Source organism: Dama dama, chromosome 22 (genome assembly GCF_033118175.1).
Source record: "Dama dama isolate Ldn47 chromosome 22, ASM3311817v1, whole genome shotgun sequence".
Taxonomy (NCBI): Eukaryota; Metazoa; Chordata; class Mammalia; order Artiodactyla; family Cervidae; genus Dama; species Dama dama.
Window position 1 is genome coordinate 1,017,846 of NC_083702.1, and position 26,375 is coordinate 1,044,220.

A 26,375-nucleotide genomic window follows, 5' to 3' on the forward strand; every position below is an offset into this window, starting at 1 on the left:
TTATTGAATTTTTCAGTTCCAAAATTTCCGTTTGCTTCTTTGTATCTTTCTATTTCTTTGCTGAGTCATTCTGTTAATATTTTGTCAAGGCTGTTTGCAGTTTCTGGTTAAAAGCTGGTTTAGAGTCCCAGTCAGATAATTCTAAGTTATCTGTGGCATCCCACTGTTTGTGTCTGTTGTCTTTTCTTCTGTGAGGAGAGTTGAGATTTTATATTCTGTGGACACCAGGTGACTTCAGTTCCTATCCCCGACACCTGAGTATTACGGGTCTCCCCCTGCCCGTGGAGAATGCTGGTTTCCCATGGTCTCTGCTTCCAGTGTTCAGTGATAGCCAGTGTTTGCTGTTCTACTCAGGTCTGTCCACGTGTGCACGCCTCGTGCTTAGTCTGAGACCTGGGTGGAGGTCTGCTGGTCAGATCAATTTTCCAGTCATTTCATATGTTAATTAGGGTCAGCTCCACGCACAGTCGGGCTAGTGGCAAGAGCAGGAGTTAAAGACTTCAAAGCTTCTAGTGTCATTTCCCTAAATGTCTTCCTCTCCATTATTTTCCTGGTACTTTCCACTTACCTGAAGGTTCCCTTTTCCTCCACCAGAAACCATCCATTTCTGCATTTGTGACGCATTTGCGGCCAAATGGCAAGCGGTCATAGAGGAAGAAAGCTGCTAATGAGTGAGTTCAGCAAGGTTCCAGTCCCCAAAATCAACATACAAAATTCAACCGCATTTCCATGGGTTAGCAATGAACAAGCCAAAGAGGAAACTGAGAAAACAATTTCATTTACAATAGCACTGAACAAAAGTGAAATGGATAGGAGTAAGTTTAACAAAAGGGGGCAAGACTTGTATACGTAAATCTCTTAGCATTTCTGAGAGAGATTAAAGAGGTCTAGACAAGCAGGGAGACATTCGGTGTTCATGGGGGTGGTTGTTCAGTCACAAACTCATGTCTGACTCTTTCCGACCTCATGAACTGCAGTACGCAAGCCTTCCCTGTCCTTCACTGTCTCCCAGAGTTTGTGGGGGAAGACTCAATATTGATAAGATGCCAGTACTCCCCAATTGGATTAACAGATTGAATGCAATCCCTGGGCTTCCCAGATGGCACTAGTGGTGAAGAATCTGTCTGCAGTGCAGGAGATGTGGGTTCGATCCCTGGGTTGGGAAGATCCCCTGGAGGAGGGCATGACAACCCACTCCAGTATTCTTGCCTGGGGAAGCCCATGGACAGAGACACGGACTGGTGGGCTACAGTCCACGGGGTCACAAAAGAGTCAGACAGGACTGAGCCACTGAGCACATATACATGCAATCCCTATCAAAATGCAAGCAGATTTAAGAGGGCCAGAAATCAATAATCTGACCATAAAATGTGTATGGAAATGTAAAGGACACAAAATAGCCAAAACAATTTTTTAAAGGAACAAGGTTGGAGAAATTACAGTTTCCAATTGTAAAACTTACAATAAAGCTACAGCAGTAAAGACAGCATGTTTTGGGGGTAAGGATTGACACACAGGTCAATGGAACAGGATTGAAAGTCCAGAAATAAGCCCATAGATTCATGATCAAATGATTTGTGGCAAAGGTTCCACAGTTTTCAGTGGGAAAAGGATAGTTTTTCAATAAATGGTGCCGTGACAAGTGGATATCCACACATTGACAGAGGAGTTTGGACCCTTACCTCACACCATACACAAAAATTAACTCGAAATGAACCATAAACCTAAATGAGAGAGCTAAAGCTATAAAACCTTTCACAAGTCAGAGAAAATCTCTGCGCCCCTGAGTTATGCATAGTGGTCCGGTACAGCACTAAAGACGGAATCCAGGGGAAAGGAGATCGGGCTTGGTCAACAGGAAATGTTCTCTGCCTCAAACGGCAGCAGTAAGGTGATGAAAACGGGGGTGAGTGTCCACAAGTCACATGTGCGAAAGAACACTCACGACTCAGAACAGGACAAACACGCACTCTAAACTGTTCTGTATATTTATACAAAGAACACTCACAACTCAAAATGAGACAACCATACACTTAACACGCTTCTGTATATTTTACCACAATTTACAAACATATGTGGGCTTCCCTGTGGCTCTGTTGGCAAAGAATCCGCCTACAGTGCTGGTGACCTGGGCTCGTCCCTGGGTTGGGAAGATCCCCTGAAGGGAAAGGCTACCCACTCCAATATTCTGGCCTGGAAGATCCCATAGACTGTATAGTCCATGGGGTTGAAAAGAGTTGGACACGACTGAGTGCCTTTCACTCGCTTCACAAACATATATCAAAATTTAACGAACAGTAAAAAAAAGCAGCCCCAGTGAAAACAGGTGGAGTGTTTGATGAGACATTTCACAAAAGGAGGAGGGGAGCTGGGTATCTTCTTTGGTGAAATGTCTCATCAAATGTGAGAAGATGCTCAGCATCATTAGTTATTAGGAAAATTCAGATTGAAACCAAATGCAAAACAGTGTCACACCCACTAGGACGGTGATAATCAAAATGAAAGGTGATAACAAGCATTGACAAGGTCACGGGAACATTGGAAACCTTGTATATTGTTGGTCTGGATACAAAACACAGAGCCAGTTTCTTCAAAAGTTACACAGAGATGGCCCAGCGGCCCCACGGTGAATTATCTGCCGAAGGGGAGTGACAATGTATGTGCACATGGAGACATGCACACGCATGTTCATAACAATCTTATTCATAAGAGCTAAAGTGTGGGGGAAAAAACAACCCAAATATCCATCGACTAGTGAATGGATAAGCAAAATGGCTCTCTACAATGGAATTTTTCCAGTAGTCGTGTATAGATGTGAGAGGGGACCATGAAGACCGAGTGCTGAAGAATTCATGCTGTCAAACTGTGGTGTTGGAAAAGACTCTAGAGAGTCTCTTGGACATCAAGCAGATCCAACCAGTCCATCCTAAAGGAAATCAGTCCTGAATATTCATTGGAAGAACTGATGCTGAAGCTCCAATACTTTGGCCACCTGATGCAAAGAGCTGACTCTTGGAAAAGACCCCGATGCTGGGAAAGATTGAAAGCGGGAGGAAAAGGGGACAACAGAGGATGAGATGGTTGGATGGCATCACCAAGTCGATGGACATGAGTCTGAGCAAGCTCTGGGTGTTGGTGATGGACAGGGAGGCCTGGCGTGCTGCAGTCCATGGGGTCTCAGAGTTGTACGTGACTGAACAACACTACCATCACCATGGAATATTTTTATGGGAATGAACTATGGACCCATTACATCATGGATGAACTTCAAAATGCGTGTGCTTGAGAAAAGCAGCCAGACAGCAAACACTACAAGGTGTAGACTCTGTTTATGTGAAATGTCCAAAAAAGGCAAGTCTATGAGGACAGAAAGCAGGAGCTTGGTTGCCGGGGGCTGGGGTGGGGGGCGAGTGACTGCTTGCGAGGACAGGAGGTCTTCAAACCTGCTAAAATTGGACTGTGTGGTGGTGGCTGCACGGAAATCTTACTAAAATCATTGAATTGTGGGCGGCTCATTGAAGTCGTTGAAAGTGGGTGGACTTCATGGTATGTAAATTATACCTCGATAAAGCTGTTTTAAAAATACTTTTCACAGATTTTATTAGATTTCCATTTAACTCTATGAGAAATGTTTAAAGTGGCTCAGAATATTTTTAACATGAGGAATTTGGCTCATTATTAAAAATGCAGATAGCTGAAAGGAAATGCCTGACGTGGACCTGCCTCTAGGGGCCCTGGTGGAGGACTCCCCATCCCCTTCGCCCCCACGAGTCCTGGAGGGAGCAGGCCCTCTGGAGGTGGGGGACCCCCTGCACCTCTGGGGACCGAGGGGAGGCTGGGGTGCTGTCTAGGGGAGTGGGCTCCTGGGTGGAGGTGGCTCCAGTGGGAGGGCCCGTTGGAGCGGTTAGCCAGGACAGCCTGGTGGCCCCACAGACAGAGGCCTGGAGTCGGCACAGGGCCAGGGTGGGCCTGGATGGGCACGCCTGAGAGAGGGGGCGTCGGGAGGCAGACACCGCCTGGAGGATCCCAGTAGGGGCACCCAAGGGCGGGCAGCGTGGGCAGTCCGGACGGAGACTGACATGGCGCCAAGGGGTGGGCCAGCCCCCAGGTTCCCCCACCCTGCCTCTCCCCGAGACCCCCACCCCCGGGCCGGGGCTCCTCCTCTTGGAGCCCCAGAGTCCCCAGGGAAGGCAGTGCTGCAGAGTGGCCACGCACACCGAGTGACCAGGCCCTGCCCACTGCACGCGACAGCCCTTCGGCCCTGGGGCCCTCCCACCGCAGCTCCTTCCTGCCCAGCAGGGCCGGGAAGCCCAGCAGGGCCAGCCCTGGCAGGGAAACTGGACTTCTGGCGGCAGCGGCAGCGGACCTCTGGGCCGGGGCCTTGGAGGCACTGCCACAGCAGGGCGGTCGCTGCCTCCCCTCCCCGCCCCCGTAACCAGGCCTGCACGCACCCGTCTCCTGGCCCCCAGCTCTGGGTGCCACAGCTCATCCGGCCGTTAGCGTCAGTGGCCGCCGGCCGCAGCCAGGCGTAGGGGTCAGGCACCCGGCAGACGGTGCAGGCGACCACGCATGACAAGGATGGGACCGAGCGGCCTGGGCGGGGAGGCCGGCGGACTGTGTTCCAAGTTCCCAGGCACTCCAGCGCCCCTGCCCCAGACCCAGGCCGGTCACACGGGGATGGGACGGCCCCCCAGGCAATCGGCTGAGGGCTGCTCCGGACGGAGGGGCCTTGCTGTGCGGGGCAGGGGGTCACCCAGGCACCTGGGAGGGTCCACCTGAGCCATCAGGGACCCGGCCGCCTCCCCTCTCGCAGGACCTGGAGCCCCCCACGCGAGTCTGGCCCCAGAGTTCACCCAGCTCGCCCACCCTGCCGAGGGACCGCGCCTCAGGGCGGCTCCCCCACCGCCCCGCGGCCGTCGACGCCTCTCCCTGCTCAGACCTCGGCGGAGCCCCCCTTCCCGAGACCCTGCTGCCCTCGTGGCTCTCGGACCCCCTCTGGGGATGCAGGCGGTTCCTGCGCACGAGCCAGCACGCATGTGCGCTCTAACACGGGTACACGTGTGTGGCCACCCGGCCGCCATGGCAGCTGGCAGCTGGGGGGCGGGAGGGCCCGGGGCAGGAGCCTGGCGCCGCTTCCCTCTGCCTCCCCCATCACCAGCTTCCGACCCCTGGCCCACCCGCCCCCACGGGTGCTGAGTCACAGGGCCCCCCTCGGGCTGCGGGGGCGTCGGAACAGACCGAGTCCCAGAGGCAGCTGGGCACGTGGCGGGAGGACGCCCGGAGTCCCGGGAGCACAGGGGCGCACGCACGCACAGCCGCCCTGCGGGGTCACACGCGCATGCACACGAGCACCCAGACACACACGCCCACTGACCCCCCCCACGTACACACAGCCTTTCTGTGCCCAGGGGGTCCCCCCGGAGCTTCCTGGAGGGGAAACTGAGGGGGCTGCTGGGCGACTTGCACAGGGACCCCACAGCAGCCCCTCACCTGCTCCAGGGCCGCCCGGGGTCCGGGGCGCCTCCTCTGGTCCTTGGGTGGGGGGCCTGCTGGGAAGGGTGCTGGGCCGGCCTTGGCCAGGGGTCTCAGCGGCCAACATGCCTGGAGTCTGCGGGGCAGCCCGTCCTGACCTCTCAGCGGGGAGAGCTGAGGCTGGTGGAGCTCTCGGAGGAAGGCCTACGTGTGCCCCCCGGGGCTCTGCTGGGGCCTGAGGGGCCCTGAGACCCCACTTCCCCCCTCAGCCCCACCCCCGAGACCTCACCTCCCCCCTCAGCCATTCTGAGACCCCACCTCCCCCCTCAGCCGTTCTCTGAGACCCCACCTCCCCCCTCAGCCGTCCCCCCACGCAGCTCACCCAGGAGGAGTAGGTTGTTGGGGAATCCAGGCTGCGGGTGAGCAGAGACCCCAGGGGTGTGTTGCTGGTGGAGGCTTGGCTGCCCCCCAGGTCTGCCCGTCCCCCAGCCCACGGGCTCCCCCACCTGTCGTGGCCCCCCCCACCTCTCCGCTCTCTGCAGAGCTGCTAGGACTGACATCTCTCAGGCCCGCTCTGAAGCCCGCCCAGCAGAAAGGCTGACCCTGACCCCGAGAACCCCACTGCCTCGTCTGGGTCCCAGCCTGAATCCACCATGCCCACCGGTCTGGGTCATGGCCCCGGGGCTTGGGGGCGTCTGGTTCCCTCCAGAGGGAAAGGGCCCTTTGTGCTGGCTCTGGGCCAGGGAGTGGGGGGTCTGGGGCAACTCAGGAGCCAGCGACAGGGAGATGGGAGGCTTGGGGCAACTCCGAGGGAGGCTCCAGTGTGGGCTGTGGACTCCTCCCCCACCCTCCACTCAGATAGGCCATGCCAAGACAGGAGCCCCAGTCCAGGCTTCTCCAGACCCGCACCACGCAGGGAGGATGTGGTGGGTCAGCACGCGGCTTACCTGGGTGTCAGGAGCCCCTGCCCGGCCTGGCCCAGGGCTGGAATCTCCCGGCCCTCCTGGTCATGGGCCCCAGGACCCAGGGCATCTGCTGCCGCCTGGCACCAGCAGGGCCTTCTCGTCATCAGGGTCCCGCCCCCTCCCCACAGCCCAGGCTCGGGTGGGGGCCCTGGGGCCACAGGGGGCAGGACAGACGGCCCTGGCCGGGCCTGGGCGTCAGCGGCCCTCCTCGCCATCCTGCCAAGGAGGGGGTTCAGGCTCCTGGGGGGTGGCTGGGGGGGTGCGTCACGCGAAGGCCCCAGACCAGGTACCTGTCTTCCTGGCAGGTATGCAGGCCCAGTGCCCTCAGAACTCCCTGCCCACAGAGGCCCGGGTCTCGGAGCAGGCCAAGCAGCCCCCCGGCAGGAGGGGCCAGAGGCCAGGCTGGAGCCGGCCCACCTTCCTGAGCTCCGTGGGGGGTGGGGTCCCGGGTGGGGAGGGTCCCTGAGCTCCGTGGGGGGTGGGGGGTTGGGAGGGTCCCTGAGCTCCATGGGGGGTGGGGTCCCGGGTGGGGAGGGTCCCTGAGCTCTGTGGGGGGTGGGGTCCCGCCCTCCAGCACCTCCCTGGCACATTCAGGGCTGAGTGTAGGTGCCCTACCCCCCAAAGCCCTTACTCATTCATCAGAGCATGGACCCCCATCTCACTGTACCCAGGCCAGCATCGGGGGTCTGTCTCCCTAGAAAGGGCCTCTTTTCAGGCACCAAGCCAGGGGAAGGGCCGTGACCAGTGCTGGAGGGGCACGCTCTGCCTGCCCCCTCCCACCACTCGGGCCAGACTGCTGGGAACCCTTGGGGGCTGGGGCGAGGGGCGGGGTGTCTGTTGTGTAATCCAGGCTCGGTTTTGCCAAGGCTGCCTGGAAAGTCGGCCAGCCTGGAAGCCACGAGCTGGAGGCGCGGGCAGAGCCCCCCCCCCCCACCAAAGACCTCTGTGGGGGGGCAGACCCATGAGACACCCCGGGCTGGCATGTCATCGGCTGGGCCTCTGCACCCCCAGCCACAGCTGTGGGTCAGGGGTGAACTGGGCCCAGTGAGCTCCTGTCCCTCCTTGTGCACTGGGACCAGAGCCCGGCCTGGCCGACCCCAACCCCTGGTGCCGCCCAGGACCCCAGGCGGCCCATCCCGCAGCACCTCTCCCGCGGGGGCCCCCCGGGGCTGGTGAGTGCGCCTGTGTGGGGCCTGTCCCCTCCAGCCACGTTGCTCCTGAGGGTCAGGCAGGTGGGTGGCCCTCTTGCTGCTGCCTGTCCAGCCTCCACGCCACTTCGGGGCCGCCCAGCCTGTCCCTTCGAGTTTCCTTCTGTGCTTTCTGCAGCATGGGGGTTCCACTGGCCAGGGTGTGGACGCCCAGAGGGCCTGCCTGGGATCACTTCCCTTTTCTGTGAAGCTGGGGCACCAAAGCCACGCCAAGGTTTCGTTTCAGGGGCTGCGGCTGAGGAAAGAAACTTAGTGAGGCCCAGCCAGCTGTGGCGGGTGGGTTTCCATCCGGCATCCGGACTCTCCCTGGGAAGCTGAGCCAGTGCCCACCAGCCCAGTGCACAGTGCGTCGCTCCCCGGGAGGGGCGCACAGGAGCGGGGGGCCACAGCGTGCCAGGCTTCCACTCTTCCCAAGGGGAGCCCCTGAGGACGAGCCGTGAACAGGCGGTTCTAAGGGGGCTCAGTACTAAACTGGCCAAGGTGTTAAAGCCGAGTGGAGATGGGGGACCAGCCGGGTGGAGCAGGGCCATTGGACAGGGCAGCCTCTGGAGCAGGGCGGCGGGGAGAAGCCCGTGAGCTGGCAGCCTGGGGTGCCAGGCAGTGGTGGGGTCTGGCCCTCTGCGCTCTTCAGGCAGCCTGGCCCACTGCTTCAGCCCCAGGCTGTGCACACCACCCACGGTGCCAGTAGCCTCAAGCGGGGGCTGGGGGTCCTGCTCGCAGGTACAGTCTCATCTTGGTCCCCAGAGGCCCTGGGTCAGAGGAGCCCCTTCTCCCTGCCTCCCGTCCCAGGCCTGCAGGCCTAGTTCTAACACGTAGGACAAACCCCACCTCTGCAGGGAGCCTGCACACACCAGGGGCGCAGGCCTGCTGGCAAGTGGGCCCCTGATTCTGGGAGCCTCCTCGCCTTCCCAGCTGGCTGCAGCACCTGGAGACTAGATGGGGCGTGCCTCCCACTCCCCATGGCTGGACTGGGCCCCATGCTAAGACGAGCTGGATGGTCTGACGGATGGACAGAGCATGGGGTGTGAATGGGCAGGGTGCCCAAGACCAGCCCAGCACCCTCCACTGCAAGTGGGGACCAGGATCACAGTGACATGGGGTCACTGTCACCAGAGTGGGGGTCCCTGTCCTCCACCCTGAGCGTCCCGTTCCTGGGAGGATGTGGGCAGGCTGGCCAGACCAGGGCCATGGGCAGAGTCTCCAGTGTGCCCACCCACACTGAGTGGCCCCCCAGGATGCCAGGCCTCAGGAGCAGCCCCTGGGGAGACCCCCGGCCCCAGGCAGGCCACGAAGAGCCGCTGAATCCCTGAATGGCCCAGCCAGGAGCCCCCCAACCCTGCCCCCCAGAAGGGTCTTCCAGCTTCACTTTCTACAATCTCTTGCCTCTGCTCTAACCTTTGAGCCCAGAACGGTTCTGGCCCAGGTCTGTTCCCAGGGCCTTCCAGCAGGCCTGTGAGCTGGACAGACCCTGTAAATGCCAGACCCTCCGCAGCCCCCCTGGTCTCACACCCTGGTGCACGTGTTTCCACCTGTACTTGGCCACGGCTCCTGCCCACCACCTGTCAGGCCAAGACCCAACCACGCCCACCTGCATTCTCTGTACTTGCAAGTCTCTGCCTCTTGGCAGACTTTTACCCAACCTTCAGCCTCTTGGGGCCACTGCCAAACAAGGCTCCAGATTAGGGTTGGCAATGACCTCCCCCGCTAGACCCACCCAGACCCAGCTCCCTGCTCCTCTCCCAGGGGCCCTGAAGGCACAGCGTGTTACCCACTCCCTAGGGTGCAGCAGGTCAGAGAAGGGGGTGGCAGGGAGGCCAAAGCTGGGAGGGAAGCGCCTGAGCCCCTCACACTGCCGCCTTCCCCAGAAAAAAAGCAGAGTGTTAAACGGAGACCAGAGGCCCCTTCTCCCCAAACCTCCTCCCCTCTTACTCCAGACTAACCCAGAAAACACAGGACGTTCGTTTAATACAAAACAATTTAATTGAAATACCTGTATAAAAAATATGATTTCCAGACATCTCACTTTTAAACTGAAAGAAGCCCCTATCCACAGTGCCTGCACACACTGGGATCGCAAACACACAGCTGCTGAAATAAATTAAAGGCTTGAGACTCTGTCCCCCCACCCCCAACCTCCAGAGCCAACAAGCAGACTGTACAATGTCAATAATTTAAAACCCACCCCGCAGGCGCAGGGCCTCGAGGTGGCAGGGTCACCCATGCCCCTTAAATTAGCCGCTGTACCAGCCCACCTTCTGACAGACACAGGAAGGACTGGGGCCTGGGGTCCACTCGCACAGCCACCCCCTCCTCCGCCCACGGGCCTTAAGGAGGTAGGGCTGCTGGGAGGGAGGAACCTTGACAAATAAATTAAACAATAAATAGCCCTCCTTGGGGTCACACCATAAATAAGACGTCTGCACACGCACACGCATCAGGTGGGTGGGTGGGCAGCAAGGCCTGAACGTTGCATTGCTTGTGCACAGTCGTGCCCAGACAAACACCGAGACATTGGTTGGGGGGGGTCACGAGGGACCCTGTGCCCAGGTGAGATGAGGCCACAGGACTCAGGAGTGCTCCTTGTCCAACATGTCAGACGCGGAGGCGCCGGGGGGGTCAGGGCCCCCTCCGGAGTGACACAGGAGAGGGACGGTCTCGGGTCAAGCGCCGGTGGAGGGCAGGCAGGACCTGGCTTGGTCCAGAGTGTCTTTGGACAGACAGAGCTTGAGAAAACCAAGTCCCATGAGAGCAGCGTTCGAAAAGGCACTCAAAGCAAAGGAAACGGGTTGGTGCCAAAGGCAAAGGTCACCAGGGGTCAGAGATCACTGCTTTCGTAAACGAGCAGACAACCTGGTCAGGGCAGGGGGTCCCTCCGGCCCCTGGGGCCAGGCACAGGCCGTGCTCACAAGCTCTCACTGCTGGAGGTGGTGCTGGCCCCGTCGTCGGTGTCGAGGGCACAGAGCCGCATGTCGCAGCTCTCTGGGGTGCCCCCCTCAGCCCCCAGCATCCAGGGGTGGGCAGAGATCTGGTCCAGCGAGGGCCGCTCCGAGGGCCGCAGGGACAGACACCACTGAATGAGCTGCTGGCACTCTGAGGAGGAGAAGAGGATCAGCAGGAGGCCTGCCGCGCCCTGCTGCGCCCCGCGGCAGGCCCAGCCCCCTCACACACCTGGGGAGACCCTCCTTCGGAAGAAGAGGCGGCCCCGGAGAATCTCCTCGTCCTGCTCAAAAGGAATGTCCCCGCACACCATGTCGTAGAGCAGCACACCCAGGGACCACACGGTGGCCGAGCGCCCGTGGTAGCGGTGGTAACGGATCCACTCCGGGGGGCTGTACACGCGGGTGCCTGGAGGACACGCGGGGCTTAGCACGCCCGCCCCGGGGCAGCGGCCGGCAATCCACACCCGGAGCGCCCGCACTCCCGGCGGAGCCAGAGGACTGAGCCGCCGCGACATCCTGCCCCTCCTTGCCCTGGAAAAACCCCGGCGGGCGGGGCCTCCCGGGCGCCCCGCCCCCCCAGCTGGCCCGGCGCGGGCGCCGGGTCACGTGAGCGCGGGCTCGGGTTTCACAACAAACAGATGTGAGGTGAGGATACGGGAGGGGCGGGGAGCCCCGGCTTCCCCGGCTCCGCAATGCGGGCATTTCTGCGCTGCGCCCCCACGCTTCGCGCGCGCGCGCGCGGAGAAAAGGCTCGCGGCGGCGCCGGGCTCCCGGCCGGGCCAAGGGAGTCCCGAGCCCACCCCGCGCCCGCACCCACCGGACACAACGGCCCGAGAGCCCACTCTGGCCGTGGTCGCGAGCGAGCCGGCGCGGCGCGCGGTCCCAACAGTTGCAAGCCCCTCGGTCCTCTCGGAGGAGAGGGCACTCACCGTCGAAGTCAGTGTAGACCGTGTCGCGGAGCAGCGCGCCCGAGCCGAAGTCGATGAGCTTGAGCTCGCCCGAGCGCAGGTCCACCAGCAGGTTCTCGTCCTTGATGTCGCGGTGCACGACCCCGCAGCTGTGGCAGTGGCGCACGGCGGCCAGCACCTGCGCGAAGAAGCGGCGCGCCAGGGCCTCGTCCAGGGCGCCGCGCTCCGTGATGAAGTCAAACAGGTCCTGCGCCGGCTCGGGCCTCTCCAGCACCAGCAGGAAGCCGTCGGGCCGCTCGAACCAGTCCAGCAGGCGGATGACCCCGCGCGCGCCGCCGGCCGCGCCCACCTTGCGTAGCAACACCACCTCCAGCGGCACAACCGCGCCGGCCTAGGGGACACGGCGGTCAGCGCACTCCACCTGCTTCCCGTACCCCCCGCTCCGCCCGGCGCCCCCTCTCCGCCCGGCGCCCCCGCCTGCACTTACGATGCTGCCCCACTCGGTCACCCGCTCCTTCACCACGTGCTTCACGGCCACCTGGGGAGAGGGGACCAGTGGTCAGGCCCGCGAGAACGCAACGACGCGCGCGGGTCGAGAATCCCGAGTGCCCGGCGGCCAGACTCACCGGGAGCCCGTCAGCGATACGGCTGCCAGCGTAGACTGTGCCGAAGCCGCCGCTGCCCAGCACGGCGCCCACCTGATACACTTTCTCGAAGCTCTCCTTTTCCGCCTTGGCTGTGGGGAGCCCACAAGCAGGGTTGGGGCAGCTGGGGACCCCGGCCCCCGGTCTCCCCCGGCCCCCCGACCCTAGTGCGCCCCTGGCCCCCGGCCCCCTGACCCTAGTGCGCTCCAGATCCCCGCCGCCGCATACCTGGCTGCAGGATCTTCACCGGGAGGTGGTCCACGCCGCCCGGCCCGCACAGGTGTGCCAGAGAGCCGAACTTGGAGAGCAGCATCGCGGGCGGCGGCCGGGCGCGGGCCCCGGCTCCGGGTCTCCGCGCCGCCTCTCGCCCGGCCCGGCTCCCCGCGCGGCGGCGGACGCGGGAGGGCGGCCTCCCGGGACCGCGCGGAGCCCCGACGCGGAGAGCGGGAGGGCGAGCCGGCCTCCGAGCTCGGGCGAGGCCGCCCGCGCGGCGCAGTGCCCGGCAAAGCCCAGCGTGTACCCCGCGGACGCGCCTCAAGCCGAGCCGCTTACACGCGCCGGCCTCCGCGCCCGGGGGTTTTGGGCCACGGTCGCACGTATCCCTCCGCGGGGGCGGGCCAAGCCGGGCCCCGCCCCCTCCGCCCGGGCGGTGGCGCGAGGACAGCGGCGCGTCTTCCGGGGTGGGCGGGGCGGGCCCAGGGCGCGGCGAGCCGGCTGGGACTAGCTAGCGGGAGCGAGGCCGCGGAGGCGCACGGCGCGGCGGGGCGCGGTGGCACACGTCACTCCTACGCGCGCACACGGGCGCCCGCTCCCGCGCTCGGGGCGGGGCCGCGGGAGCCAATGGGAGCCCGCGTTTGCGAAGGGCACGGGGCCTAGCCATTGGCGACGCCCGGGCGGGGCGCGGTCAGAGGCCCGCCCCAGGCCGCGCTGGGAAGGTCACCGGAGAGACCGGTCCGGCGCCGGCGGTCCCGCAGGGAATGCAGCGACTGGGCTGCGAGGAGCCGCGGGATTCGGGAGTCGGCTTCCGGTGCCCCGGGCTGTGCTCGTGACCCCTGGGCAGGCCGCGCCCCCGGACTCGAAGCCCCCGCCTGGGGTGAGGCTCCGTCCTGCCCATCCCGGACCACAGTCTCCACTCCGCCTGCCCTCACACCTGCAGCCCGAGGGCCTTCCTGACCGTGCCTGCCCCCGGGGACCTTTGACCTGCTGTCCCCGTGCCTGCAGGGCCGTCCCCTGCGCTCCACCCACCTGGCTGCCTGCCAGGCCCAGCTGCTGTCCACCTTACCAGGGAGGCCACCTTGACCGCCTGTGTCAGGACTGGCACCAGCCCAGGTCTTCATGGCCGTGGTCTGGACCTGAGCCCGTTCTCCGCCTTCTGTACAGCACAGACCCATTCGGCCCCACGGTTGCCGACCTCAGCCCAAGGTCACCACCAGCCTGAGCAGCTCAGGTGTGAGCAGCCGTCTGCCAGCCCCCCCCCCCTTCCCCCCACCTTCCCCGGCTGAGCCCAGATGCCCACTGCTTCCCACAGCCATCCAGAGAGGATTGGGGGAGCCAAGAGGTCAAGGTGCTGGTCCCTCTGGCATTGCAGATACTCGGTGTGGCCCCTGGGGGCCAGGCTGGGGTCACATCATTGCAGCCCCACCCCTGGGCCCACCCGAGAGAGGTTGCCTTCAGGTGCGCCCTCCAAGCATGTGCCTCCGAGGCCCTGGCCAGCCTGCTGGCTCCCTCAGCGTGCCCAGCCTGCCCCAAGTCACACCCCTTGGTTGCCACTGTCGCTGACTCAGGGCAGAGAGTGGACCTTGCACTGGTACAGCTCTTGGGTTCTTATCTCCCTGGAACACTGTCCACTGCCCTCCTGCCATGTGGACATGAGGCCAGGGCTGGCCAGTTCACCACGGACCTGGGGCTGGTAAGAGCTACTCACAGGGTCAGATCCAAGGCAGGGCGCCCACCCCTGCAGTGGAGTCCAGAGACTCCCATCTTCTTGTGGGTTTTTCTCGGGGACCAGTGGGTGGTCCACAGGGTCTTCTGCGTGGGGTCAGGCTGCTCCAGGTTCCTGGACCCATAGCCTGTCCTGTCCTGGGGAGGGTAAGATTGCAGTAGAGTGTCCTGGGTCTCGGTGTCAAGATGTGCCTCTGAGGGCAATTCCAACTTTGTCAATAGGGGCCAAAGCCCCCCCGTGGCCTCCCCTGTGGGCCTCCAGCCCCCCATGTGAATGTCCTTGGGTGTCCTGACCTTGGGAGTCAGCCTTGGGAAGTCGGCATCCTGGAGTGAGGGCCACCCCTGCCCCCCACCAGCTCCGGAATCTTGACCCAAAGACCCTGAGTCTCCTCAAATTCAGAGCAGGGTTCACTCTCCTTCAGAAAGGGGCGAGGTGTGTCTCTCTTCCCCCAGCCCTAAGGTGGGCTGAGCCACCTCTGGAAGCCCCTGGGGTCTCTGGGAGTGGGGAGGGGTCCCCCACCTGGTCTGGGAGTGGAGGAGAGAGCAGGAAGTGACCTCTTTCCTGAGATGGAGGTTTACTCAGAGCCTTCATCTCTTCCAGACTCTTTATGTGTTGTAAACGTGCTGTGGTGTGTGTGTCCTGCGTGCATTGTGAGTCCCTGAGGGTCACACGTCTGTGAGGGTCTCACAGAACGGACCCAGATGCCCCTCCCTACCAGGGACTGTCCTGCAGGGGCCCTCTTTCAGGTCCTGTTTGTCCCCAGGAATAGGCCTGAGATGACCCTGCCCAGAGGGCAGGACTCAGGCAAGGTGCTGCCCACCTTCTTTGTGCCTACCCTGCCGGCAGGCATGGCCCACCCCATTTCTCAGCTTGGCATATGGAGGCTCTAAGGGATTTTCCCAGATGTGGAGCTCCTGCCCTCCTTACACAGGAAGGTAAAGCCAGGTCTGAGCCCCAAGGGCCCCTCACCCTTCTGCCCCAGGCACCACCTTTGGTCAGTTACCCAGGCCACCTCTTCACTGCAGGTCTGATCTACACCCACCTCCTAGCCACATCCCTGCAGGGCAGGATGTCAAGCCCTGCCTGTTTTTTCCTGGTTCCTGGAAGGCCCATCCGTTGGGCCTTAAAAATAGCTCTGGGCCTCACAGGCAGGCCTGGCCCAGGTCAGCAACTTCATGGGCAGCAGAGCTGGGGCCACTCCTGCAGCTGTGGGAGGAGCTCCCAGAGGGCTCAGCTGAGGCTGAGGCACCAGGCCACCTCGCTGATGGCAGAGGCCAGGCCTGGTCCCTTGGCCCCCACCACCCCGGGCATGCCCACAGCTCAGGCCAGTGTGCTGTGAGCACCCGTGTGCATCAGGCCATGCTGTAGAGAGGGGCCGCCTCGCCAGGAGGCCAGGTGCCTCTTCAGGCTTCTGGTGTCTTCTCAAGGCAGGTGTTTCCTAAGTGTGGGGAGCAACGTGAATCCTCCTGGGGGGCTGCAGCCCCGCCCTACCCTGGAAACAGCCCTTCCTGGCCCTGCACAGCCCCACAAGGTCACCCTGCCCTGAGGACAGGAGGGGCGGCTGTTGCCATGGTGACCAGAGCCAGGCTGTCTTCCCTGGATCAGGGAGGAAGAGGAGGTTAGAGGGCAGGTAGCCTCGGTCTCCACCCTGTCTCCCATTCACACACATACACACTCACGGACACTCGTGCACACATTCATATACACTCTCGGACACTCGACACTCATGGACACGACACTCACGGACAGTCGTGCACACACACTCACAGATACTCATGCACACGGACATGTGTGCGCACTCAAGGACATTCACACACATGGACATTCATATCATGAACACATGCATGTTCATGGACACTCATACACTCAAGGACACTCACACACGTGGACACTTACACATACTCACGGACATTCGTACATTCATACTGCGAGCACCTGTGCGTACTCACAGACACTCATACACACTCAGGGACACTCATGCACATTGGTACTCACACGGCCACACGTGCGCATATTCATATGCACTCATGCACATGGACACTCAAGGACACTCATACGCGTGGATGCTTACGCACACTTGCGGATATTCATACACATGGGTACTCACACACACACGGACATGCACACACCATCACATGCTTACAGACACGCTCACAGTCGGGCGTCACAGCAGGGAGGTGGGGACAGCACAGGCTCTGGGTCTGGGCCCTCGTCCCCGCCATCCCCCTCAGTCCCTGTGCCAGCATCCAGGGCCTCCTCACCCGGCCTCTCCAGCTGACCCTGGCCATCCCAGGGGGTTGCTCGGCCCTGCCCTGGACTCTCCGTGCCCCTCCACCCAGACGGTGCCCGGAGGACCACCTCCCTGCCCCCGACCCCTGTCCATGCCCCCTCGGACCCCAGGTCTTCCCGGCACCCACACCGCTGGCAGGGTCAGCCTGGTGACCTGGGCCCCTGAGCCCTGTTCTGCCTCCTCCCCCATGCCGGAGCCCTCTGCAGCCCGCAGGGCCTGGCTTGACAGCGCCCAGCTTCACCCCAGCTCCATCTGGCTGACCGCAGGCTGGGCCCCGGGGAGCTCCGCGGCCCGGCGCGGGCTGCACGCCTTGCGGCACAGGCGTCCCTGTGGCTGCGGCCGGGCTGAAGCAGGAGGGGCCTTCCCTCTGGCCTTCTCTGCCTCTGTCCTGGCCTCTCACCCACCGGGGAGAGGAACCAGCAGAGCCGGCATTTCGCAACATGCCCCAGAGGCGACTGGGCCGGGCCTGCATGGGGCCAGTAGGGGCTGTGGCTGGCAGCCTGTGGGAGCCCAGGTCACCCTGCCAGGGAGCCCCCTGCCTGACCCGACCCAAGGCCAAGTTCAAGAGCTGCCATCTCCTCTCAGCACCACCTCCCGCCACCCCTGTGCATGCCACCTCAAGCCGCCTGGCAGCGGTCACCTGGATCTTGGCCAAGGGGACCTCGAAAAAGCAGCGGTGCCGTGGGATACCCAGGCCCAACCTGGGGAGAGGCTGGAGTCCTGGTGGATCTGACCCCGAACCCAGCTGGGCTAGAGCGCCCCACCCCAGCCCGGGGGTGGCAGTGACGGGAGCAGTGACCAGATGTGGGGGCCGCCTGTGCCTGCAGGGGTGGTCTCCTCACCTCGGCCCTCCGTCAGGCACTGGGGCCAGGCCACCCCAGGCAGTGGGCACAGCCTTGGCCCTGGACCAGCTCTCTGGCCACTTTGCTGGGGCCTCACCCCACTCACCCTGTCCGGGGGTCCCCATCTGAGGGGGCTCTGGCCACCCCTGAGCAGGCCAGGAGGAAGAGCCCCTCAGACGTGCTTCCCAGGCGTGCAGCGGATGCCTAAGTCTTGTCCTAGGTCCAGGCCCAGATTTCACAGGTAGAGCCTGGGGGCTCCTGGACGGGGAGGCCCGGGGCAGGGCCCAGCAGAGTGGCAGCTCCACCACCTGTGCCGAGGAGCCCAGCTTGGGTGGGACTGGGGCAGAGGGGCCTGCTTACCCCAAAGGCCCAGGCCACGGGGCAGGGGGCTGGGGGCAGTGGGGCCACCCTCTGCAGGAGCCCCGTGCCCCAACCCAGGAGCAGACGCAGCCTCTGAGACCCGGCCAGGGAGCCTCGGGCGGCCTTTGTGGGTGGTGCTGGGTGGGTGGGGTCCTGCCGTCCCCTCTGCTTGGCCCCTAGCGTGGACGAGCAAGGGATACAGAAGAGGCCTTGCAGGGGGACCCCCGCAGAGTGGGGGGCTGGACCAGCCAGCCTGTGTGTGCCTCTGGCTTGCATGCAGCTCCAGGGGCCATGCGGGGCCCCCGTTGGGGGGGCAGGCAGAGTGCAGCCAAGTCTGGAGGCTGAACCAGGGTGGGGGAGGGGCGTGCAGCCAGGCAGGGTCAGAGCTGTGCCGCTGGGAGCCGGCCAGGGGCCCGTGGAGACCTTGGGGCCCAGGGTCTGCGGCAGGAATGACCTCGTCTTAGGGGAGTTTCATTCAGTCCCAGGATGAATGGTCAGACCACACTCAGGCCACAGAAAACTGCCTGCTCAAGTGGACCTTCAGGCTGTCCAGAGCATGGACCCGGGAGGGCCTGGTCACAGTAAACAAGGGGTCGGCCTTGGAGACGCATGCCGAGGATTTGCTGTGTCACTGCTCGGGCTCAGCACACACACACACACCCCCGTTCCACACTCACGCTGCGTCACAGACAGAGCCGTGTCTGGGGGCTGCCGGAGAAGGGTGAGCCCTGCGCGGCAGCTGGCCCGGCCGGGACGACAGGAGGCTGTCACTGCCAAGGCGGGAGCCTCGCCCAGGAATGGATCAGGCTTGGAAAGCAGAGCAGGAGGGATGACAGTTTCAGGTCAGGCTCGATCCGGCCCCTCCCTGCCAGCCCCAGGCCGCACCCACACAGCTCAGAGCCCAAAACCTGGCACCCCAGTCCCTGCTGTCCTTTAAGGGTTCCGAAATAAGAGAGCTAGGGACGAGCCCCCCACACCTGGGCATGGCGGTGGCGGGGGGGTCGTTGGTTCCAAGGAAGACACAGCGTGGTCCGACTTCTGCTGGTGGAGAAAGAAGGCTGCACTGATGAGGGCTACCCTCGTGGGGCTCAGAGCCCTGCACTGGGGCCCAGGCTCCCCGACCCGAGCGGCAGCTGACCTTCTTCATCGCCCGCTGGAGCAGACCCAGGCATGTGGGCAGCCACTGAACCCTGGTGGCCACAGGCCGAGTGTGGAGCCAGGCCAGAGCAGGGGACAGGCCTGCGAGACAGGCCCTGGGGGCCCATGGGGACTTCCAGACTCTCCCCACTGCAGCTGTGGCTGGAGGGACCCAGTCTGGTTCCCAGGGGCAGCCCAGTGCCAGTCTGCACAGGGCACCGAAGGGCCCAGGGCATTCAGATCAGAGCGCTGCCTGCTGGGAACGGCAGTGTTCAGGGGTTGCTGGCCAGGCCTGTGGGGGCTGATGTGGGGGGAGTCTGGTGACCCTGAGCTAGGCTGGCGGCCTTTCCTGGCTGACTTTGTAGTCCTGGGGGCTGGGAGGGAAGGAGGCAAGAGCTGTGAAACAAGGGGTGTCCAGGGCTGCTGGAGCTCTGGGCCAGCCCCCCGAGTTCAGGCTCAGCGCCGACTGGGCGAGTCCGCAGGACCCCTGAAGCCCAAGTGGGAGTTGTCCTTGTCTCTGCCCAGGGTTCCCTGGCAGCCTGCTCCTGGGGCCCGAGGCGGCCTGGGCAGAGCATCCGGTTCAGGACGGGTGACCGGGCTGGTTCCCAGGAAGTGACTGTGGCTGGGGGGTGGGATGCAGGAGCTGAGTGGGCCTGTCTGAAGGGGGCACCTGCAACTCGTGTCCAGCTCATCCCTCAATTCCCTACATTCCCACTGGCTTCCAGTGCCGGGGTGTTCAGGGCCTGGGGGAGGGCGCCCCAGTGGCTGGTCAACTGGGCTCAGGGCCCAGGCAGCAACACGCCCACGTGTGCACACGCAGTGGCTGGCCCGTGCAGCCCCGGGGGTGGGTATGCAGACACCCGATGGCCCCCCGTCCACGTGCCCTTCTGGGACCTCCTTCCCACTCCCCCTCGGCCCCGTGCCAGCCCGGCCGGACACCCGGGCGAGGCGGCCTCCAGGCTTGCAGCGCCGGCTCCTCCTCCCCAGGGGGCAAAACGGGGAAGCCGTCCCACCCGCTCCAGAGGGAGGAGACCAGAGCGCTGCACGGGATGTGGCCAGGGCTGGACATGCGGGATCCCCTGTCCGGAGGGGAGCCCCAAAAGCCCACGGCGGCCGTCCCTCCCCCCTGCCCCACGCTCACCCCATGGGGGCACCGGGGGCAGGGCCTGTGGCAGGCACGCGCCCCGCCCCAGGGCCAGGTCCCTGGGAAGGTCTGCAGGAGGCCGGGCTGGGGTTGGGCGGGAAGGAGGCCAAGCCCGGAGCGTGGGTGCCTGGCAGCTGGGGGGTGGGCGCACCTGGGACTGAGCGGTGGGGGGAGCGGGGTGGGGCACTGTGACAGCCCCCCTCGCGGCGGGCACATCCCTAGGCCTGTGGGACAGACAGTGCCTATGGACTGCTGCTGAGTCATCACAGGGAAACGAAAGGAATGGAAGGAATTCTGCACTTGCTCTCTGGCCAGGCTCCCCACCCCCAGAAAACCCCCATCCCAGGCCGGCAGCCCCTCACTTCCCGCTGCTCAGGGCTGCCTGGCTCCCGCCCCAGGCCTGACCCCAGGCAGCAGCCTTGGCATTCTGCCTGCTGGGCCCGCCTGAGCCGGGTGGGGGTGTGGTGGCCAGGATGTCCAGCAGGCCCATGGAGGCCCCTGCGCCAGCACCGTCCATTCCTCTCGGGGGCCTGGCCTCTCACGGTCTGACTGGCTCCAGGTAGGGGTCAGGGCACGTGGCCCCCGGGGGTGGGTGCCGTGACCCCGGAGTTTCCTTGCACAGTCCATCCTCCTATCAGTGAAGCGGGCCCTTCGGTCACTCCCCAGCACTGCTGGCTGAGATTTGAGGGGGGCTGCAGGCGCCCCCGGCTTCCCGTGCGGCTCAGTGGTAAAGTCTGCTTGCCAATTCAGGAGACAAAGCTTCAAATCCTGGGTCCAGAAGATCCCCTGGAGAAGAAAATGACAACTCACTCGAGTATTCTTGCATGGAGAATCCCGTGGACAGAGGAGCCTCGTGGGCTACAGTCCATGGGGTCGCAGAGAGTCAGACACGACTGAGCCTGCTTGGAGGCATGCAGGCGGGCACCCCCACCCCCACCGGGCCAAAGCCTCCGCCTCTGTCCTTCTTGAGCCTGAGCCAGCCTGGTTCCCTGCTGCCTCCCAGCTGGGGCCCCACGGGGACCCAAGTGATGCCCATCCCAGCCCTCTGCCCGCCACGCTCATCTGGGCGGCTCCCAGTGGCAGGCCCGGCAGCGGGGAGCCGCTGACTCTCGGTTTCTGAGACGCGCCAGTGCAGGGTTTCGACCAGGCCCAGAGCCCCTCCCAGGCAGGCGAGTCAGCTGCTTGGGGACCCAGGGCTGAGGCTGCCTCATGGGGCAGGGGAACAAGCTGACCCAGGGGCCCCCACCGCTGCCCTGACCCTGGGATCCTTCCTGGCCCCCCACGCCAGGCCTGGGCCCGCTGAGGCAGTGTTTGGAGTCTGCTCCTGAACATGCCACTCGCACCCAGAACCTCCCGTGGCTCCCTTGGTTGTCTCACCCCCTGGGAGGGTGCAGGGAGGCGCCCGTGTGCGTGGCGGGTGGTAGCGCCCGGAGCCCACTTCTGGCGGCAGGGACCCCCTGTCAGCTGCCCTGCACCTCCGATGTTAACTCACACCGGGCCAGGCTGGGCCACGCTGACCTGACCTCGGGGGCAGCTGCAGGAACCGGCTCTGGGCGCGGAGGTGGGTGCTGTTGGTCCAGCTCCCAGATCCTGGTTCCTCGCTGCCCTCCCGAGGCCGAGGCCCATCCTGCGGGGCAGCAGGGCAGGACGGGGGGCTGCTCCTGCCCAGGACCTGCCCGCGTGGGCCCTCCTCCTCCTGGTCCTCGGGAACAGGTGCCCGCTGAGGCTGCGTGCTGCTGTCCAGCTCACAGGCTGGAAAACCCGGGCCGGGGGTCACCAGGACAGGACCGGGGGTGGCAGGGAAGCTCGGTGAGTAGCAGGAGCGGCTGGCCCTGAGCCATCCCTGCGGAAGAACTTTTGGGGTCAAGGAGCCATGGGGTGGGGCGGAGAGATGGCTCCAGCCAGGGCGAGAGTTCAGGGAGTCAGGGAGGCTGGAGCAGCGCCCTCAGAACGGTGCCCACAGCACGGGCGGGACGGTGGGCTGGGCAGAGCGGCGGCCGTGGGTCCTCAGTGGAGGGTCTGCCTCCTGAAGGCCCACCCGCCAGGACACCAGGGGCCCCTGAGGGGACCTGGCTGCCAGCCCGGGCCCTGGCCTCTCAGTGAGGCCGGGCGTGTGGAGCCCTGAGTGACCGAGGGCCCTGAGGGCGCTGGCCAGGCTGCCTTTGGATAGAGCGGGGAGGCCACTGCCGCAGCCAGACCCAGGCCACCACTGGCCTCCCGCCTGCCATCTCTGCGGCTCCGACCTGGGAAGAGCGGACGGCAGCCTGCCAGCCCCCACCCAGAGCCAGGTCTCGAGGCGGGGCCGCTGGCCGTGGCCCCGAGCTGCTGCCCATGACGCAGGCTGTGGCCTTTGTTCACCTGCTTCCTGGCGGGCTTCCAGTCCACACACACACACACACACGTGTACACACACACATGTACACGCACACACACCTGGTCAGACCAGTTCCACCGGGCCAGCTCTCCGTCTGTGTTGGCCAGGTCTGTCCAGACACTGCTCCTTCTGCCCCAGACTCAGTTTCCCCGCCTGTGAGCTGAGCGGTCCTGCCAGCCTAAGGCCCTCGCTGGGCTGGGTGCACAGAGGGGCCTCCGGGCAGGGGGTGGAGGTGGGGAGCGGGAAGAGACCCCCTACCTTCTCCCGCCCCCCAGGGCCCTTCCAGCCCGTGGACTCAGCCTCTCCGCCCTCCGGCTCCCCATTGCCAGCCACTCACCCCGCCCTGCCCCGTTCTGCTGGTGAGGACACCCCTTCCTCCCAGTCGCTCGAGTCACGGGTCATCCTGCCCCGGCGCCCACCTCCCTCTTCTGACCCCCTGCCCCGAGGCTCCAGCTCCTTCCGGGGGCCAGGAGAGTGCTCTGCACGCCCTGGGTGGGACGTGTGGGTCCCCTGTGTCCGGCCCCACTGGGCCCCATGGGTGCTGACCTGGCACCTGGAAGGGTCCGGGTGGATCCTGCGCCCTGACCGGGGGGCCGTGTTCTTCATGACCTGCAGCCCAAGTGCCCTCCTCACCGGCGTGTCCAGCAGCCGGACACCCTGGCAGTCGTGACTGCACCTGAGGCTTTGTTCTCTGGGCCACTGGGCAGCAGAGGGCCCTGGCCCCAGCCCGGCAGCAGGGCCCAGGGCCTGCACCTACCTCTGGGATGTGGACCCCAGTCCAGCCCTCCTGCCATGCCTCCCGCCTCAGGGCACCCCAGCAGGAAGCCAGCCCCTGCTGCCAAGGGACTCTGCTCTCAGGACCCTCTCCCAGGCCTGGGGTGGCTGGTGGGGAGGGTCTCCCACCCCTAGAAACCTGGTCTGGGGGCGGAGGCCAGGAAGGGGTGCAGGACCAGAAACCCCGATCTGTGAGGCTGGGGAGTCCAGGGCCCGGAGGCCTTCCGGGGAACGCAGGAGAGCACGGTGGGGGCGCAGGTTGAGGCAGGGTGTCCAGGCAGGAGCTGCAGGGTCCACGGGTAGTGTGAGCTGGGGTTGGGGGACAGTCAGGGCACCGGGCCATCAAGCGACAGGGCCGGAGGCGGCCGGGCGGATGTGCAGAGCTGCGGAGGGCCGGGGTCGCAGCATGGGGTGGGCGTCACAGGTGGGCGGGGGCGGGGTCTCGGGGAGCAGGGGTCGAGGCGGGGCTGCTCCAGGACACTGCGGGCACTTGTGTGGCGGCGCTCGGCGCCCCGCACCCTGAGCAGCCGCCCTGTTCCGGTCCCGGACCCGCGGGCAGAAGAATGGCCCGCCGGGCTCCCGCGGCTCCACCGCGGTCGCTCCCCCAGGCCCACGGGGTGGCCGTGGCCTCTGTCACTCAGCCCGTGTCTCCGGGCCTGGCCATCCTGGCTGAAGGTAGCAACTAGACCCAGAGGCCGACTGACCCCAGCACGGCGGGGCCCAGGCCTGGACCCCAAATCTCGCCTAGAGGGGCTGGCGTGGGGGGCACACCCGGTGGGGCTACGGCCTATCAGGCTCGGCTGCGGGGGCGGTGGGCTGTATCCCCCGCCCCCGTTGGGGGGAGGAGGGGGCAGCTGAGAACAGTGAAGCCAGGCCTTTCCACCCAGGGGAGTTCCAGGAGGCTAGGAGGGGCCTGGCAGCCTGGGGCTTCCAAGGGTGCGGCCGCACGGCTGCTCTGGGCGCGGAGGCTGCAGAGCGGTCAAACCTCAGGCCTGTCTGGGTCTGCAGCTGAGGCCCCTATGCCAGGTCCCAGCTCAACTCGCCATGCAGGGGTGTGGGCTGCAGGACCCAAGGGGTCTTGACCTCAGGCCCCACCCTAGACAGGCCACAGCTCTCTAGCACCCTTGGGGAGGCCCCTGGAGAGGGCATTTGCATGACAAATGAGCTCCTTGGAAGGCCGTGGGCACCCAGGAAGCTGGCGCTCCTGTGCATGTGTGTGTGTGTGTGTGTGTGTGTGTGTGTGAGTGACCTGCCTGCATTAGTCTGCATGGAGGTCCTCACAGGCCTGCTGCTCACAGGAGCCACACGGCCAGGCCCAGCCCCTCTGGCCCTATCTGTTAGGACAACGTCCCCCACGCCCTGTCCCCGGTGGCAGCCGTGTCCCCAGGGCTGGCCCCGTCCCCAGGGGTGGCTGTGTTCCTGGTGGCGGCCCGTCCCTGCGGGCTGGGGACTCTGAGCGGATGTCTCCAGCATCTGGGACGGCTGAAGGAGGCCAGGCCTGGCCAGGTTGGGTGAGGGGAGGTGGGCAGAGGGGAGAGGATGGGCAGGGAGCTGGCAGGACCTGGGAGACCAAGGTGGGGAGGAGCTGGTGGGGTGCTGAGGGGCAGGCAAAGGTCCCCCTGGGTTGGACTGAACATCGGGGAGCATGGCCACTAGGGGCATGATCAGATGGGGCTCGGGGACCTGCAGGGAGGGGAGGCCGGAGGGGTGGGGGCGGCTCACTCCAGGGTCCAGTCTCCTGCTATGCTGCAGGCCTTCAGGGACGGTAAAAAAATAAAAGAAGGTCTGGTCTTGAATTAGCAGAGGGGAGCCCTCCAGACCAGCGTTAAGGAGACAGTTTACATCTCTTCCCGAAGCCTAAACACCTCCCCGCCCTGCCTCCCACACGGTGGGAGGCTCAGTTCGCATGGGCCAGGAGCAGCCCTTCGCACGTGTGACTCTGCACCCTCCCTGGGGTTCCCAAGCCTGTTAGGGACACAGAGCGCCAGCCAGAAACCCACGGGCCACCCTGGGGACCTCAGGGCACCTGTGAGCTCCCAAGCCTGGGGCTGGGGCCTCAGGAGGTGAGGGGAGATAAGCCCAGAAAGTGTCTTTAAAAAAACACTTTGTCAAATGCAACATCCATGCAGAAAGAGCACTGACTTGTCATTCTTTTTTGCTGTTGTTGTTGATATAATGTTCTAAATAAAAAAGCATTACATTTTGGGGCTTGCATGGTGATCCAGTGGTCAAGAGTTTGCCTTCCAATGTAGGGACCAAGGATCAATCCCTGGTCAGGGAACTAAGTCCTTACATGCTGTGGGGGAGCTAAGTCCACAGGCCGCAGCTAGAGAAGCCGGAGCCGTGCGAAGACCCAGTGCGGCCAACCTTTTTTTAAAAAAGAAAGAGAAAGAACGCTAAATTTATCTAAGAATCACTGCCACGAAAGTTACCCTTTATATTGTGCAGAGCAAGTTTAGGGCAAAGAGAAGGGCAGTAACCTCAGTGTATCCGTAAGTCATGGGGGCCTGTGTGTTTCGCTCGTACCTGAGTGGTGAAACGCTGCACCAACCAAACTTGTTTTTATCTTTCTTGCGATAAAGTGTCCACAGCAGAACACTTGCTGAGTGTGTCGCTTGGGGGCATCTAGCACTCCCCTTGTTGGGAAACCACCTCCCCCCACCACCTCCAGAACTTTCTCACCTTCCCGAAGGAAAACTGTCCCCCTTACTCACTGAGTCCCCACCCCTGCCCCCAGCCCTGGTGCTCACCCCCGTTCCTTCTGTCTCTGAACCGGGCTCCTCCAGGGACCCCGCGTAAGTGGGATCGCACAAAAGCTGCCCTGCTGAGGCGCTAACTTCACTCAGCGTAACGTCCTTAATGTCCATTCACACTGCAGCATCTGAACCCATGTGTCAGGGTCCCTTTCCTCTTGAAGGTGGGCTAATATCCCGCCATGTGGAGAGACCACATCTCCTTTCCCCGTGCACCCGCTGATGGACACGCGGATCCCACCTCTGTCTGCCGTGAGCACGGGTGTGTGCAGGCGCCTGTGGGAGATGCTGCTTTCAGCTCTTGTAGACGTTACGGACCCGAGAGCGGAACCGTGGGTCGTGTGTGTTGTCAGGCCCATCCCGGGGAACCGCATCGTTCTATGGTGGTGCTGTGGTAAAGAACCCGCCTGCCAATGCAGGAGACACAAGAGACCCGGGTTCGGTCCCTGGGTAGGGAAGATCCCCTGCAGAAGGAAATGGCAACCCACTGCAGGATTCTTGCCTGGAGAGTCCCATGGACAGAGGAGCCTGGAGGGCTGCGGTCCATGGGGTTGCAGAGTCGGACACGACTGAAGGGACTTAGCTTGCACGCCCCGTTTTACGTCCCCGTGAGCGGTGCACGG

At 63.8% G+C, this 26,375-nt stretch overlaps 1 protein-coding gene across 1 annotated transcript; it reads right to left on the bottom strand.

Annotated features, from left to right (window-relative positions):
- Window positions 1–9,606: 9,606 nt before the first annotated feature.
- PIM3 (Pim-3 proto-oncogene, serine/threonine kinase) lies at window positions 9,607–12,523 on the bottom strand. Its single transcript, XM_061124289.1, has 6 exons — window positions 12,365–12,523; window positions 12,119–12,228; window positions 11,980–12,030; window positions 11,514–11,883; window positions 10,814–10,990; window positions 9,607–10,735 (listed from the first exon to the last, which is right to left on the bottom strand). Exons 1-6 carry the CDS (start codon window positions 12,447–12,449, stop codon window positions 10,548–10,550), a joined length of 981 nt encoding a protein of 326 aa, XP_060980272.1. The 5' UTR covers window positions 12,450–12,523; the 3' UTR covers window positions 9,607–10,547.
- Window positions 12,524–26,375: the final 13,852 nt, after the last annotated feature.

Excerpts from the sequence above, each read along its gene's own strand:
- PIM3 (XM_061124289.1), bottom strand. The coding sequence starts at position 12,449 with ATGCTGCTCTCCAAGTTCGGCTCTCTGGCACACCTGTGCGGGCCGGGC. Across the intron at positions 12,031-12,118 it reads GTATCGCTGACGGGCTCCCG|GTGGCCGTGAAGCACGTGGT; the intron begins GTGAGTCTGGCC and ends CCCTCTCCCCAG. Across the intron at positions 11,884-11,979 it reads TGACCGAGTGGGGCAGCATC|GCCGGCGCGGTTGTGCCGCT; the intron begins GTAAGTGCAGGC and ends CGTGTCCCCTAG.